Source organism: Mytilus galloprovincialis, chromosome 3 (assembly GCF_965363235.1).
Source record: "Mytilus galloprovincialis chromosome 3, xbMytGall1.hap1.1, whole genome shotgun sequence".
NCBI classification, from domain to species: domain Eukaryota; kingdom Metazoa; phylum Mollusca; class Bivalvia; order Mytilida; family Mytilidae; genus Mytilus; species Mytilus galloprovincialis.
Genome location: NC_134840.1, coordinates 66182724 through 66200611, shown reverse-complemented (window position 1 = coordinate 66200611; position 17888 = coordinate 66182724). Strand labels below are relative to the sequence as shown.

Here is a 17888-nt window from a genome sequence, read left to right as displayed (position 1 = left end):
AATAGTCATTTTCCTGACTTGGTACAGGACAAAAATGGTTTTGGACATCTGACGGCCTTAATTTTCAAGACTTGTTGAGACCGTGGGACGTTAGAGCGATGGTGTTCAATTACAAAAGAGGGACGAAAGATACCAAAGGGACAGTCGAACTCATAAATCTAGAACAAACTGACAACGCCATGGCTAAAAATGAAAAAGACAAACAGAAAAACAATAGTACACATGACACAACATAGAAAACTAAAGAATAAACAACACGAACCCCACCAAAAACTAGGGGTGATCTCAGGTGCTCCGGAAGGGTAAGCAGATCCTGCTCCACATGCGGCACCCGTCTTGTGGCCTTCCACAATGTCAACTAGCCAACATTTTATTTTAGTTTTGAAGAACATTTAAAATAATTCATACAATAAACAGCGTAATGTCTAACAAAGGCTATATCTGTAAAAAAAAATTAAGGAATCTCGAGACAGTAGTAATGAACAAAAAGCAGGAAAACGGAGAGTCTGAAAAAAAAACTGCTTGTCCATAGCCTTACGGCGAGGTTAGGTTTAAACTTCTTTACAAGCACCCGTTCCACATTTGAATTTACCCTAACATCATTCGAAACTCTATAGTAAAACTGTATTAATCATAGACATAGTTGTCTTTAAAGACACTGATATTAAATAACCTTTGTCCATAAAATCCTATAACCAAAATAGCAAATTCCAAGTTAAATTCACATAGGAAGAAATTCCATAAAACCTGACAAATTCAAAAAAATAAACGAATTGATTTAATCATTAAGTGTGAAGGTCGGTAGTTTGCTGTTGTTTCTAATTTACAACTTAAAAGTACATTTGTAAAGATTTTGATCTTAACAAGTTTTTTAAATCTCAAACAAGAACGCATTCCTTTTATTTGGATTTGAGATAAGATAAATGCACATCTTAAATGCGATCCCAAACCTATATTAAGTTAACATTTAATTTACAGAGATTAGAGAATGTTAATCATATAATCTTTAAAAGAGAATCACATCTTATGCAATCAATTACGATTAGTTAACAATAAAGACGTTCTAAAAAAACAGCGCTAACATGCACGTATTCAATAAATGTCATTGTACCCTCTGTTAGATCTAATCATGATAAGCATTAAAACACCTACAAAGTAACCCCGAGAGTAACCCTTCACTTATGATTACACAGTTTCATTTTTGTTTTCTCATTGGTTTTTAACATATGTTTCTGCTCTCTCATAAGAACATATTATTTCAAAATTTCAGATTACATTAAAGTACAAATTTAACCATTCTGCCCGCGGAAATCTATCATTGTCAGTTTTCATTTACTGTAACAAAACCCATTTGCCTTTTTCAAACATGTTGTTATGGTCATAAAAATTGATAAGCCATTACAAAAATAATAATAATATGTTTTTATTGTTTTGGCTATTAACTGTTATTTCACATTATTTATAATGTTTATGAGTTAGAAAGGTCTAATTTTAAGAATAAATTTTCACCACATCAAATGGACTACTTTGTCATGTAGAGATTGCATGCGATTTACTCTATATTTGTTTTACCTTTAATTACGCTTATAAACTAGCAAGAGTGTAAATAGGTACACGAAAGTACTAGCTATTTCAAGCATCTATAATACACGGCGTGATTGTCTTTATATCGCTTCGACTATTTGGACGTTAATGGTATTTCGTAAGCATTTGTATTTGCAATGACATAATTATAGTATGTCCATGAAGATTATTTGGCCAACCCTCTAGTCTCATATTGTTGTATTTGAATTTCAGCATTTGCATCGTTTTACTCGTAAAAAAAGGCGAGACCTGGCCCAACTATCGTCCGCTAAAGTACTTAAAATTTTACAGTATCGGCCTTGTATATGTAACCATTTAATATCATCTACCATTACACTTTCTTGCTTTTTATATATGTACAATTTATTACTGACTCTTTGAATTTGTTTAGCAACGCTTAATAGAACTTAGAGTAGCATTTAGGTGATTAGAGATATCTCCTATCGAAGACGTCCAAAATTTAAAACATTTTTTTTTATAAAGGGTTGAGATATATTTTGCATTTATCTATCCTTCATCCAATTTAAACGTACGGATTGGGATATAGTTCGTCTCTTAACCGTCACATTTTCCGTCACTTAAAAAAGACTCATAGGAGGACGGATGGAATCTTCACAACCCCGTTCTAATGTTTTTGGGATTTCACAGTCTTGTCAAATGCTGACATGGAAAAGCACAATACATTTAGCCTATAAAACGGATGATTATTGTCTTCCATACAAGAATTCCTTTCACTCGAATAAATAAAACTGCATATAATAATAGCTCCCATGGATTAAAATGGTGAATTAAGTAGACATTTTTAAGAAATATAAACAATGATTGATGAAATTAGTTTAATAATGATATAAATAAATAAATATTTATTTTTCAGCACTGCTGAGGGCGCATATTAGTTTAATAATTGACAACAGAGAATTCCATGATGCTTTGAAGGACATTACATCTGATGAATTTCAATCCATTGCGAAACCACTATGTAATGAGGCAAGGATTTTTCAGAACACTATTATAAAATGTGAAAATTAACATAAAATAGCTTAAAGTGATAGTTTTATCTTGCTTGCAGCTTTGTTGCATAGTATAGTATACTAAAGATATAATACTGGATAACATCAGATGGTCTTCGATTAATTAATTCTGATTAGAAGAACACGCCATTAATGTTTCTTCTTCAAATAACAAAAAAATATATGAACAACTGTTTACCTCAATGATAACAGCTGCAACACCTTTAAAAATCCAAAGTGTTTGCATTTGAATATAAATATAAGTGTCACAAATCTAACAATTGCAATCTACAATCTACAATACATTATGAAGGTATACTAATAACAGAAATACCAAACTCCAAGGCAAAAGAAAAAAAGTGGAAGTCCATGTATATACCATAAAAACTGACGAAATCAACACTATCAATTAACGGAACTAGAGAAAAACAACTCTTATATTTCCTACATGGCAAAAGGTATTTGCCGAAGAAAATGATGGGTTACAACTGATTTTATAGCTATCCAAACCTCCCACTTGTATGTTAGTTATAGTTATAGAATAATGACGAATTTCTTGTTATTTGCAGATGCATAAGTATTTCCTAACAAGTGAATTGACCTCATATTTTGTTACGTGTAATGTTATTAAAATGGTGTAAGTATTATTGTATTTTTTTATTAATATCACGTTGATGATGGGCTTTGTGTTGCTCATTCTGTTATTTTGGTAGCGTCTTATATATATTTGTATTAAGAAAATGGATATTTGGTTTGGTTTCGAATGCTGCAAATATCTTATATAGGTCATATGAAAAGGATTTCAGTAGATATATATGACGGTAGGTCTTCAATAATGAGCAACATCCATACCGTCAGCTATAAAAGCCCCAAAATTAAAAAATTTCAAACAATTCAAGTTCTTGAGAAATAATTAAATAAAAATCTATGGCCTGATTTATTAAAGGTAAATAAACGGAAAAGTAAATAAATTATGTTTTCTGCTCTTTAGTCGGGTTGTTGTCTCTTTGACACATTCACAATTTCTATTCTAAATTTTTAAATAGACAGTAACCAACAACAACCACTAAACTACAGTCTGTTGACATATAAAAGTTACATGTAGAGTGTGTTAGGTTAAACATGCTTGTGACTATATTTTTGATCCAATTTCGTTTGATCAGTTCTTCAACTTATGTATTAGGATTTTTGATTTTAAATATTTGGCCTTATGCATCACTCTAGACATCCATTACTTAAGACACATTAATTGTCCCGAAAATATGGAAAAGTAAAATTGGTACCGCTTATATAATAACTTCCGCTGGGTCAATACCGCTGCTGGTTTTAAAACTGTATTTTCACATTATACAAGACGATTTATTTCTTTTTAGTGATGTTGATGGCAAAGTTGGAGTTTTCTTTGACCTTGATTTCTTGAAGAATTCACAGACTGATAGCAAAAAGACTATAGAGGACATCATTATAAAGAAATCTGGAAGACTCGTTAAAAACGACAAATTGTACCTTGTAATTCGAGATTTTTTAGTCTACGTTAAGAGCTTAAAAATAACACTGGAAACGGTTTATGTTCCTGGACCTGTTGAACTTCCGGATAGAGATAAATATCTTACAAGTGAGTTTACTGGTAATAGATATATGTTGATAGAATTCACGCTAATGAATCATACACTTATATCTTTTAATATTCTATTATTAAAATTACATTAAGTTGAAAAAAGTGATCAAGTAATTAGTTAAAGCTGCTAAAAACCTTCAGCAAAACTTTAAAAAATCAAGTTTAATGGTTTTATGAATTTCAAAATTACTCATTTGTGCTGATGTTTTTTTTTTCTGTTTTTGATTTCAATTTAGTGACGTTTATTTTATTCGAATTACTGTCTTTGATATTTTTTTCTTGTTTTATTCCCCTGTTGTAAACTACTACTTAACGTATTATCAATTCATTAAAAATGTTCTAATTCAGAAGTAGAATGGTCGACATGGTCTGAATGTAGTAAAACCTGCGGTGTAGGTATCCAGAAACGTACTAGAAATTGCACGGAGTTTGATATCAAAAATCATTTATGTGATGGGGATGAATATGACGAGCAAGCTTGTCAACATAATCCTTGTCCTGGTAAACATTAAAGATAAGCAAATATAATGGGAAAGTTATTACTCATATATCAAAGAAAGAACAGACCTCAACACGACCAAAAGAAATTAAAAAAAAAGCATGAATATTCTCAAATACACAGAAAAATAAAAATCAAAAAGTTCTCCACTAAAACCTGAGGTGATTTTAGATGCTACATACAGATTGAGTGATTGGTTATTGGCGGTTGACGTCCCTAATGTACTTATAGACTACATTGAAGCAATAAACATACAATTGGGAATATTAAAAATTAAATTAAAAAGTACAGAACTCCAAGAAAAATTCTAAATAGGAAGTCATTTGTCAAACGAAAAAATCAAATGCCCGAACACATCAAGCGAATGGAAAACAAGTGTTATATTCCTGATTGTGTAATCAAGTTTTTATCTTGACCAAATTTAAAAGGTGAAACTGAAAGTTATTCCCTTTCCAAAGATTAAAAAAAGGGAACACATCAAAAGTACATATTAAATTGTTATTTTAAAGAACAAACATAATGTTCATCGTTTAATTTTATACAAAGAAGTATGTGATAAAACATTTAAATAAACAACAGTACTAACTTAAGCGTATACAATAAATGTCATTCAGATCATAATAAAAGTACAAATATACTCATGCTGCCCTCGAATATCCATCATTGTCAATTTTCATTAACTGTGACAAGCCTCTTTTGCTTATTTGGAACATGTATTTATTTTCATAGAGATTGATAAGCCACCACAACAATTATAGTAAAAACGAGTTTATTTGTTTTGGTAATAAAGTGTGATTCACATATTTTATAACGCCTATAAAGTCACGTGCGTCACTTTTTTGTATTTTATCACCGAAAAAAATCACAACATCAAATGGAATACTTTTTTCATTTAAAAATCCAATGAACTGCTTGAAAACCGAATACCACAGATAACTTGTATTTTAACCACCGAAACCAAATGATGTCACAGAATGATAAATAAATAAGTTTGTATATAAGCAATGGCATATGGCATTTCCATGGATGTTATTTGGTCCTATCCCAAATTACTTTTCATTAACTTTGAATATTTGTACTGTATTTTGGATGTCAATCATTTCATTTTCAAAGGTTACAGCTAGTTATACATTGCAGCCTTTCATTTTTAACATTTAGAAATTTTCGTTATTACCAAGACATACCTTTGTGTCAACAGTTTATTGTTTCTTTTACCGTATTGTCATCAGCCGTTTTACTAAGAATATTACAAATTCAGTCTTTAATACTTAACGTTTTATTTAAGTCTATTATTTTTAACAGCTTTGTATTTTTCTTGGTGTACAATTTATCACTCATTCCTTCCATTTGTTAGGCAACGCTTGTAAAGGAGATTGTGGATGGGGTTTTACAGAATATAAAGTAAAGGACAAAAATAGAGAAAAATGGACAAAAAAAAACAAAAAAAAAGAAAAGAGGATAGTGGCCAAAAAATATAAAACTAAGAGAAAAATACATAAAAAATTAAAGAATACAGAAATGAATTACCCCAACCTAGAACCTCATAAAGGAATATCACTGACATTTTGTAATGGAATTTCAGTGACAATGTAATGGAATTTGATGCGACTGTCATACAAGTGAGAGGTTTAGCTAGCTATAAAACCAGGTTCAATCCACCATTTTCTACATTAGAAAATGCCTGTACCAAGTCAGGAATATGACAGTTGTTATCCATTCGTTTGATGTGCTTGGACTTTTGATTTTGCCTTTTGATTTTTGATTTTCCTTTTTGAATTTTCCTCGGAGTTCAGTATTTTTGTGTTTTTACTTTTTTGAAGATTTCTCCTATCGCAAGGCGTCATTTTTTTCAAAGTAGGAAAGGGTCCATGTATATTTTTCATTCATTCATTCTTTATCCAAACTAAACAATAGTTCTGAGATATATTAAGCCTCTTTACCTTATATATTTTCAAGATTTAAACAGGAAATTGCCATAGAAGATCCCGATAGAAGCTTTCAGTTTTTTTTTCAGGAATTTCAGTTCTATCAAATTCTGTTGTAGAAAGCAATGATATATTTCGGTAAGACCAAATGATGATTTATATCTGAGGTATAAGAAATATTTTTACTGGCATAGATATTCATGTATATTGTTTTATCTGTATTTAAGAGATTTTTCAGCAAAACATATCACGAAACCTATTAAATAGTGATATTAACGGTTGCATAACCTGGTATAAAATATTCCTTTTTAATGTTTCAGCCCTCCTTCGAGCACATAGCAGTTTAATTATTGACAACGAAGAGTTTAATGATGTTTTGAAGGATAGTTCATCCGATGAGTTTCATTCCATAGCAAAACCTCTATGCTATATCGTAAGAAATGATTAGAAAAGTATGACAAGATGTGACAATTTTATTGAGATAGCCTTAAGTATAAGGTTCATCTTAGCTGTAGGTTTTTGTTTGCACACCATATCGACTCAAAATAATGCCATTATTGATTAATATAAAAAGATTTAGATCTATAAGTTTTAATTTTATTACATATAATCATGAAATGAGAAGGTGTGATAACTTTTATTTAACATCAGTGATAACAGCAGCAAGAGCAATAACACAAACATGCCTTTGTGACGATTGAATATTAACATGAGATATTACGACAAATGTTTTGATTTTTTCAGATGTATAGATATTTCCTCTCAAGTGACCTGGCTTCACATTTCGTCAAGTGTGATGTTATCAATATGATGTAAGTGTTTTTGTATTTTGTTTGCAGAACTCACTATGACAGTCAAATCGGCACGATGCTCAAAATCAATTAAATGAAGACAAACAAAATTATGAGTACTCGAAGTAATTGAAAGCTAATAACAGATACTAATTAAGTCATGTTCATTTACACTAACGCATAAATCAGTACACAACTAATGGCTTAAATGTTTACACGTCATATTCAGTCCGACAAATGCATGGTCTTGTGGAATACAAAATAGTAAGGATGTAGGATATTGATGTCATTCGGTTTGCTAGTATAAATTGATATCAATTAAGACAACAATCATTTATAGGTTCAATGATCATATCTTTATGCACGTGCTTTCCAAAAAGAAATACCGTAAAATTAGAATGTGGTATATCATTTTAAATAGAATTTCAAATGACTGGTACAACCAAACTTTAATATTGAATGATTTTTTTACAGTAATATTAATGGTAAAGTTGGAATCTTCTTTAATCTGGATTTCTTAAAGAACTCACCGATTGACACCGAAAATATAGTAGAGGACATCATTAAAAAGAAGTCTCCAAAAGTTGTTAAAACCGACAAGCTATACTATTTAATTCGAGATTTTTTAGTTAACATTAAGAGCATCAATATAACACTGGAAATGGCTAATGTTCCTGGAACCGTTGAACTTCCGGATAAACATAAATATCTTACAAGTGAGTTTACTGGTAAAAATAGCAATTGATAAAATTAACAAGCATATGTTTATAGATACGTATATATATATATATATATATATATAGTCTATAAGAATCTACCAACCAGTAAACTTAATAGGTATTGGTTCATCAGAGTTGACAATACTACACAAACAGGAAAAATTGTATCAGTTCAAAAGATTGTGTAACAATACTGATAAATAGATGGAAAACAAAACACTAAAAAGTGTTGAATATCATCGCACAAAGATGGAAAAACTGAACAGATGATATAAATTATACAATAATTGCAAATATTTCGGCTCAACAAATGGCCTTTGTCAGTGTTAAATGTTTTAACAATACTGATATATAATGTATAAGGTGTAAACATAGATCAGTAATAATACAGGTAAGTTTTGGTCGATTGATTTTAATCCAAAATCCTGAATATCATAATATAAACATTAGACTGTAAATTTAATTATTTCTTTCTATTGATTCCCTCTGGATGGAGGACGCCCAGTTCTTTTATCCAAAACCTCTCCCGATTCTCTCTTTGCTTATGTTGACATGTACAATACTGTTCGATCACAAGGATCTTCATGTGATAAAAATCTTTCAGATTGTGATCTGGTAACCTGAAGTGTTGGCTGACAGGAATGTACGGTTTTTTGTGAGGTCACTCCTGTGGCCATTAAGGCGTTTGTGAAATGGCTGCATAGATTCACCAACATATTGGAGACCACATATAGGACACTCAAGAACGTAAATCACGTTTGAGCTTTTGCAGTTGACATTGCAGAAGATCTTGTATGTCTTTTCTGTGGTCATACTGTGAAATGTTGATGAATTCTGCAATTGGTTGCAACATTTGCAACGCTTATCCCCACAAGGCTGGCAATTCCCTACAGTATGGTTAGGTTTGGAAAGGTCAGCACGGACAAGTATATTTCTCAGGTTGTTAGGTTTTTTTAAGGCAATCATGGGCGGCTCAGGAAAGATTTTGGATAACTTAGAATTTTTCTCGATTGCTGTCCAATGATCACGAATGGTCTTGAAACTATTTCTCAGGCATGGATGGTAAGTGAGCACACATGTGATTCTTTTACTTTTCTGTTTTTCTCTGTAAGTTAGCAGACTGTTTCTGGGGAAGCTGAATAGCTGAAGCTTGTACATGGCAACATAGGCAAAGAGAGAATCGGGAGAGGTTTTGGATAAAAGAACTGGGCGTCCTCCATCCAGAGGGAATCAATAGAAAGAAATAATTACATTTACAGTCTAATGTTTATATTATGATATGCAGGATTTTGGATTAAAATCAATCGACCAAAACTTACCTGTATTATTAATGATCGATGTTTACACCTTATACATTATATATCAGTGTTGTTAAAACATTTAACACTGACGAAGGCCATTTGTTGAGCCGAAATATTTGCAATTATTGTATAATTTATATCATCTGTTCAGTCTCCATCTTTGTGCGATGATATTCAACATTTTTTAGTGTTTTGTTTTCCATCTATTTATCGGTATTGTTACACAATCTTTTAGACTCATATATATATATATAAGTATCCCAATACATATATTTTACCAATATTCTAAATAGCTGAAGCTTGAACGAAAATTCAAAGTAAAAAAAAAAAAAAAGAAATTGTCAATCACATATGAAAGAGTGTCTGTTTTATGAATTTTAAAAACCAAAAAAAGCACAATACTTTTAAACATTTCACAGCACAAAATATTTATGCTTAAACTAGATATTTTCTTTGTTTATTTTTTAGCCATGTTTATTAAATAAGATATTTATGGTTGCCAATGAGAAAACTTTCCACTAGAGACAAAAATGACATAGAAGTTAACGACTGCAATGTAATGACTTTTGATTGTCACCTTTTTACCTTCTTCCCTCAATTTAGAATCTTTAATTATGTAAAAACATTTTAATTAGAAGTGGAATGGTCAAACTGGTCAACGTGCAGTAGTTCATGTGGGGAAGGTATTCAGAAACGTATAAGATATTGTTCGGATTTTGATATACAACATCATTTATGTGACGGGAATGAACTTAAAGTACAGGCTTGCAAATCCGATCCTTGTCCAGGTTCGTTTTATATTTACCAATTACCTTAAATTATCTTAAATCATCTTAAATCGACATTTTTTTTAAAGATTTTGAGTAAAAATTAGAAAACAATATGGAAAGAACAGTTATAAGGGATTCTGGTCTCAATCTTATGAGTTACATTTTGTGAATAAATTTATAATTGAAATGATCAATATCAACATTATTATATAGGATATATGTGAAAGAGACGTAGGCTTACGAAAGAAATAGCCAGAATTAACATCTACTAATTCTGTAATAACTTGTGTGCATATATACATAATGGATGTGCTATGCTTTGCATTGAGACAACTCTCCACCAAAGACACAGTAAATTAAAAACAACGACTAAAAACCAACGCTCTATTATGAACAAAACCAATACATTATATACCCAAAAATTATTCAATAAGAGTTTTAATATTGAATAACTAAAAGAAAAACAAAAACTCTATACATTGTTATATACAGTTGATGGAAAATGGACAGAGTGGAATCACTGGGAGAAATGCAGTATGTCTTGTGGCATGGGAGTAAAGAAAAGGAAACGAGAGTGTACCAATCCGTCTCCGTCCTTTGGTGGTCAGAATTGCATTGGTGTCCACATTGATAATGAAAAGTGCCAAGAGAGAGATTGTCCCAGTAAAGTACACTTCATTTATATTGAGAAATTCATAACTTTACAAAAAATCAATGTCAGACATTTTTTTTTATATTTACGAAGAAGCATGTTGTTTGTTAAAATTCTTTTTATTACAAGTAAAATCATTACTGATAATTATCTTCAACGCAACAACAAACAAACAAAAGACATGATAGTCAAAAATAGATATTTTTTTTTATTGTTCATGAATATAAATATGAGTACATGCGTCACATGTATGATTTATTAATAACTCATGTGATAGAAAATTGAAAACTAGATTATTCAGAAGACATTTTTAATATAAAAAAAGGTATAGTCAAAGTTTGCACTTTACTTCTGCCCATTATATGTTGCAAAGACTAGAAAACACTGAAGTGATGATACTTCGATGTTAAAATGACCGACAAAATTTCAAAAATTCAAAATATCATAAAATATATTGACAGTAACAATACTAAGATCAAAACAAAATGCAATACAAACTTGAATGAAAAATTAAGTCTATGCTCAGGAAGGGTCAGTATTTCGGTTTGAATAATTGAAAAAATTATAACAAAAATACCGAACTCGAAGTTAATTCAGAAGGGGAAATGAATTGAATTCATTCGATAATTATATTTATATTTTTCAGTTGATGGTATGTGGTCTGAATGGATCTCATGGACTGACTGTTCTGGTAGTTGTGGCGGAGGTAGGAAGGAAAGATCTAGGTCTTGTTCTAATCCAAGTCCTCAATACGGTGGACGGACATGTGTCGGTGACAAAATCGTATCAAGCATATGTAATGACCAACCTTGTCCAGGTAACATTTTGTTTAATAATTATCAGAAGAACATTTCAGTTAAAGTACAAGATGTTCATTTCTTTCTCTTTTTTTTAAATCAAAAACTATGTCATTTAATACGTTGCTACTTCAACATCCTCTATTTTCGAAAAAAAAATGTGTAAAGTATAATGTTACGAACAATAGCAATGGTAAATCGTAAAGATATGACTTCAAGTTGAAGAACACAAATTATGTAGACAGTATGCATACGCACATTATCCAATAGATGACTCTTTTTGCAATTGTAATACTATAGAATTTATTTTCAAATTTAAAAATAAAATTTTCATTTGCATTGTATGTATTTCAAATGGAAGCATTTTTACTTATGGATAACGTTATTTCAGTTGATGGAAGCTGGTCAGAATGGAACGCATGGACTGATTGTTCCCTATCCTGTGATGGTGGAATCACGACAAGGCAAAGGACATGTTCTAACCCAGAGCCTACGTTTGGAGGAAAGAAATGCAATGGCAATGTAGAGGAATCGGATAAATGTGGAGTCGAATTTTGTCCAGGTATTTAAGTGATTAATTTTGACTGTGTATGTTATTTAATTGAAAGGGAATGTTCAGGATTCATTTCTACAGAATAACAAACACTTCATAAATGTTGTGCGAAATTGTAAAACCTTCATCAGGAAAGTTCATACCCAATTATTTGTTACCCAGGGATTTACAAATACTTAGACACGTAAAGAACTATGTTACCAAAAAGGAAAAAGGACGTACCAGGATAATAATTTATCTAAATTCAACTCTGCATGATAAAGTTGAAACCATAGTTTCTGACAGAATTTTTCAACAACTTTAGACGAATAGTATATTAATCGGGTTAATACCAAACACTGGCTACTGATCTGATGATATTTTTTGGAACAATTAGTCTACCAGGAGTCCTATCGAGAATGGTAGTAACTGACGAAAATAAAATTAAATAACTTTGTGCGTCCGAACCGTTTTTTTTTTTTCAGAATTGACCATGACCGAAAGAGAATACAGTCTGTAAGTGGAACTCTATTTGATAGAGTTAAACATAATACATTTCTAAGTTTCACTTTAGATTTAAATCAGAACAAGGAGATGGACAACAAAAAATTGTTTAGCGCATCTAGATGCAGTAAAGCCGTACGTAAAATGTAAAAAAAAATCGATATTTATCCTAGAATAATTTGTTTATTTAGTTGATGGTGGGTGGACAGAATGGACAACGTGGTCTGGATGTTCCAAGTCATGTGGAATAGGGTCACAAGACAGAATGAGGATATGTAATGACCCTGAACCGAAGTATGGTGGACAAAATTGTACTGGGAATAATCTTGATTTCAAAAACTGTGACAGTATTCCTTGTCCAAGTATGTTTCACATATGATTTTTAAGGGAAATGATGATATTGTCCTTATACACATTCATTTCAAGAAAATTCGAAACAAACTACAATATTATATATAATGCTATGATATGAAAGACCAATAAAAATGAGTGAATTATGCTCATATATAATAGATTAAAACATTGCATGTATCAACTTATCTGCGTTTTACTGGAAGGTATAGAAATAAGAAGATATAATATGAGTGACAATGAGACATCTCTCCATCCGAGTCACAATTATAAAACTAAACCATTATAGGTCAAAGAACGGTCCCCAACACGGAGCCTTAGCTGTAAATATAACGGAATTTGATGCGACTTGTATATAAGTGAGAGGTTTAACGCTATAAAACCAGGTTCAATTCACCATTTTCTACATTTGAAAATGCCCGTACCAAGTACGAAATATGACAGTTTTTCCATTTGTTTGATGTGTTTGAGCTTTCGATTTTGCCATTTTATTAGGGACTTTACGATTAAATTTTGCTCGGAGTTCAGTATTTTTGTGATTTTACTTTTTTCAATTGATACTGTCATGTACAGTAATTTGATTCTTATCTATACTATTAAACGAGAAGACCTCATTTTGGGTGTCGCTTCTCTTCTTTCCACAATAAATTAATCAACACGCCTCTGTGTCCTATAGGTACAGTGCATAGTCGCATTTGTCATCCATTCATATGATTATTCAGATTGAGTTATTTTGGGAGAAAATCGAGAAAAAGGGCATCCGGATATTGTCCCGTCATTGGACAAAATTTTAAGTCAGATTATACTTCCGGTTTGCGTTTTTCTGTATACTTTGAACATACATATACTACGAATAAAGTGTATTTTCAGAATTCTATCTGCTATCATTTTGAAGTTTACTATCCACGGTGGTCACAGAGTTTATTAAATAGAGAGGGTCTGTATATTATATCAATGACCACCATGGATCGATTAGAAAACTTAGAATTGAAAGTAAATACACTTTATTTATATAGTGAATGTTCATAATATACAGATAAGCGCTAAAATTATTCATGTGCACTTTTGATACCTTTTCTGAAATTCTCCAGTCATTAAATCTTTTACAAAATTCATTGATTACAAAAAAAAGAAGATGTAGTATGATTGCCATGTTGACAACTCTCCACAAGAGACCAAAATGACACAGAAATTAACCACTTTAGGTCATCGTACGGCCTTCAACAACGAGCAAAGACCATACCGCATACTCAGCTTTAAAAGGCACCGAAATGAAAATGTAAAACAATTCAAACGAGAAAACTAGCGGCCTTATTTATGTACAAAAAATGAACGAAAAACAAATATGTAACGCATAAACAAACGACAACCACTGAAGTACAGGCTCCTTACTTAAATGTTCATAACATACTAAATGAATATTCATATTGAAATTGATAGAAAACCACACATTGGGAATTTTGGAAATAAAGGAGGAGGGATTAAAAAAAAACATTTTCCTGTCCCCAATAACCTATGATTTATGATAATTTTGCTGAAATTCTCCAGTCATTCAATATTTCACAAAATTCTTCCAACAACACTTTACATACTTTAAACTACGCTCTGAATGCCCGCGATTTCGCGGGTGTGTTTTAGTTCTTCTAAAGATTGGTGCTTACCATGTGGTGTCGGAATAAAACAAAAGTCTATATAATATTCATATATTTCTGAAATCCGTACGACAAAACCAAAATGAACATGCATTACACTGATAAGGATGTTGATGTTCTTAGAAAGATGTAACTATATTTTGCGTAACAACTGTATATGCATGCTGCGATTTGTGCAGTGTAGTTATTCATTTTCGAAAAATTTAAATCAAAAAGTATATTCTGATCATAATCCTTCACTAACAAAAAACAATTATAACTAAAAAATGTGTAATTTGTATGACCATAGTTGATGGACAGTGGGCAGGATGGAGTGAATGGACAGATTGTTCATTGACTTGTGGAATTGGAAAGACTAAAAGAAATAGAACATGTTCTGATCCGAAGCCACAGAATGGAGGCTCTAGTTGCACAGGAAGTGATGACGAAGTGAAAATTTGTAACATCATTTCCTGTCCAAGTATGTAAAGTGAACTGTTAATAATTTGTGTAACAAGTTGTAGAAAATCTTATCAATAGACTATTTATTCAGATATATTAATTTTGCCTTGAAGCACATTCGAAATTCAAAGATTTGAGATACGAGAAAATAAGGCATACATTGTCTTTGGATACACAAATAGCAAAGAAATCGATTGATTTTTCAAGCAGGTAGGAGGTGTATTTATTTTTACTATTATAATAGTATTATTGTCATAGGATAAACATTATAGCTAAATTTTATACTGAACATATTCGTAGCCAAGGCTAGTTCATGGGGTTTGAAAATGAAGTATGTCCATGTCTTTTTTAGATCACCTTGCCCAAGGGGCCAAGTGAGCTTTTCTCATCACTTGTCGTCCGTCGTCCGTCGTCCGTTGTCGTCGTCGTCGTTAACTTTTACAAAAAAAAAAACCAACCAAACTTGGCCACAATCATCATTGGGGTATCTAAGTTAAAACATGTGTTCGGTGACTCGGCCAACCAACCAAGATGGCCGCCATGGCTGAAAATAGAACATAGGGGGAACATGTAGATTTTGGCTTATAACTCTGAAACCAAAGCATTTAGAGCAAAGCTGACAAGGGGTTAAATTGTTTATCAAGTCAATATTAATCTGCCCTAAAATTTTCAGATGAATTGGACAAAGAGTTGTTTGGTTGCTGCTGCCCCCCTCCCCCCCAAATTGGTAATTATAAAGAAATTTTGCTGTTTTTGGTTATTATCTTGAATATTTTTATAGATAGAGTTAAACTGTAAAGAGCAATAATGTTCAGCAATGTAAAATCTACAAATTAAGTCAACATGACCAAAATGGTCAGTTGACCTCTTAAGGAGTAATTGCCCTTTATAATCAATTTTTAACAATTTTCATTGATTTGGTAAATTTTTGTAAATTTTTAAAAAATAGTTTCCTCTGTGTAACTAAAGGGCCAAGTTTATTATAGATAGAGAAAATTGTAAGTAGCAAGAATATTCAGTAAAGTAAGATCTACAAGACATCACCATCATCAATACACAATTTTGTCATGAATCCATCTGTGTCCTTTGTTTAATACATGTATGCACATAGACCAAGGTGAGCGACAGGCTCTTAAGAGCCTCTAGTTTTAAAGATGATACACATTACGTCTGGTAGACCCAAACAACTATCAGTTTTTTCAATATCCGGTCAGAGCAAACAAACCTATTTGAAGTACTTGACAAACTAATTTGAACAATCCATTATAACGTTTTTCTATCTTAACGCAATATATATCAAGGGTTATAGCTTGTGATAATATATGTTGTAGTTGATGGGCAATGGACAGAATGGAATGAGTGGTCTGAATGTACAATTTCTTGTGGGAAAGGTTATAAATTAAGAAATAGGTCATGTACTGACCCCTCACCGCAATTAGGTGGGAAACTTTGCAATGGCAACGAAACTGAAACAGATATCTGCAATACAAACGATTGTCCAGGTATGTTATGAAATGGCAATTAATTCACCGTATGTTATGTAATAGTTATGATTGTCAAGATAATTATGATATAGCTTAGAATGTAAATTGGAATGAAAATAAAACATACTGCTTTCAAAACGTATACTCTATCAGAGCTTTACGCTTGTTTTGTGTTGTAAGTAGATGGAAAAAATTTTATTATCTGTTCATATGGAAAGATAGAATATATTGGAAATGTTATCATCTTAGGAATATTTTGTTTCTTTCTACAGTAGATGGGAACTGGTCAACCTGGGGTGGTTGGCAAGAATGCAGTGTAACATGCGGTGGTGGAGATAAAACTCGGAATAGAACATGCACCGATCCAATACCACAGTATAGTGGGGAAGATTGCCATGGAAATGATACTGAAGTTGCAATTTGCAATGCTATATTATGTCCAAGTAAGACAGTAATATTTTTGCTCCTTATATGTAAACTAAAGAACAGTAAATGTTAGAGTTTTATGTACTTTGTTTCAGTCAAATATATGGTGATGATATTAAGATATCACTCGTGGTTCGATTACAATTAACTTTTAAGTGGCGCTCATGTAAAAACATGGGATACCGATATTCTTATAATCTATATTCTAAACACATTTGGTCTTTAAGTAGAACTTTATAAATTTGTCGTTGACACGCTAATGTCTTTATTCTATTATATAAAATTTGAATGTTATCAGTTGATGGGAATTGGTCCGATTGGAGCGAATGGCATGAGTGTAGGAATAGGACATGTAACAATCCTGAACCACAGCTTGGAGGAGAATATTGTGATGGGAATGATTTAGAAGATATTAAATGTTACAAAATTGTTTGTCCAAGTAAGGATTGCTAACATTAAGAAACTAAATTTAAATAGCTATAAAACCAGGTTTTAATCCATCTTCTTCAACTACTGTTTGTTTTTTTTTATTTTCCCAGTTGATGGTATCTGGTCAAATTGGAATGAATGGACAGCCTGTAGTATGTCTTGTGGTAGAGGTTCACAGTCACGAAATAGAACATGCAGCGATCCAGAACCACAGTACGGCGGTACCCATTGTTTTGGAAATAAAAGTGAAGAGCAGAATTGTAACGATGACCCCTGTCCAAGTATGAAGTACATATTACAGTGTTTTGAAATAATTCTTAAAATATGCTTTATTTGCACATGAACTGTGTTTCACATCTATGTATTCAAATTCTGTAAAATGACTAAACGCGAAAACAAAGTT

At 31.7% G+C, this 17888-nt stretch overlaps 1 protein-coding gene across 5 annotated transcripts in view; it reads left to right on the top strand.

Moving 5' to 3' along the window:
* Positions 1 to 3167: 3167 nt before the first annotated feature.
* LOC143068667 (SCO-spondin-like) overlaps positions 3168 to 17888 on the top strand; it is a 48511-nt gene continuing 33790 nt past the window's right edge. For 4 of the 5 annotated variants that reach the window (XM_076242897.1, XM_076242896.1, XM_076242895.1 and 1 more), the window contains exons 1-15: positions 3168 to 3231; positions 3968 to 4209; positions 4561 to 4713; positions 6957 to 7069; positions 7381 to 7448; positions 7902 to 8143; positions 10083 to 10235; positions 10710 to 10880; positions 11516 to 11686; positions 12058 to 12228; positions 12894 to 13064; positions 14995 to 15165; positions 16478 to 16648; positions 16903 to 17073; positions 17596 to 17766. In XM_076242897.1, coding sequence (XP_076099012.1) covers positions 3227 to 3231; positions 3968 to 4209; positions 4561 to 4713; positions 6957 to 7069; positions 7381 to 7448; positions 7902 to 8143; positions 10083 to 10235; positions 10710 to 10880; positions 11516 to 11686; positions 12058 to 12228; positions 12894 to 13064; positions 14995 to 15165; positions 16478 to 16648; positions 16903 to 17073; positions 17596 to 17766 — 2344 coding nt within the window. In that variant the 5' untranslated portion in view covers positions 3168 to 3226. Of the gene's footprint in view, positions 3232 to 3967; positions 4210 to 4560; positions 4714 to 6956; positions 7070 to 7380; positions 7449 to 7901; positions 8144 to 10082; positions 10236 to 10709; positions 10886 to 11515; positions 11687 to 12057; positions 12229 to 12893; positions 13065 to 14994; positions 15166 to 16477; positions 16649 to 16902; positions 17074 to 17595; positions 17767 to 17888 lie in introns of those variants that run through there. The other variant, XM_076242898.1, reaches the window with a different exon arrangement.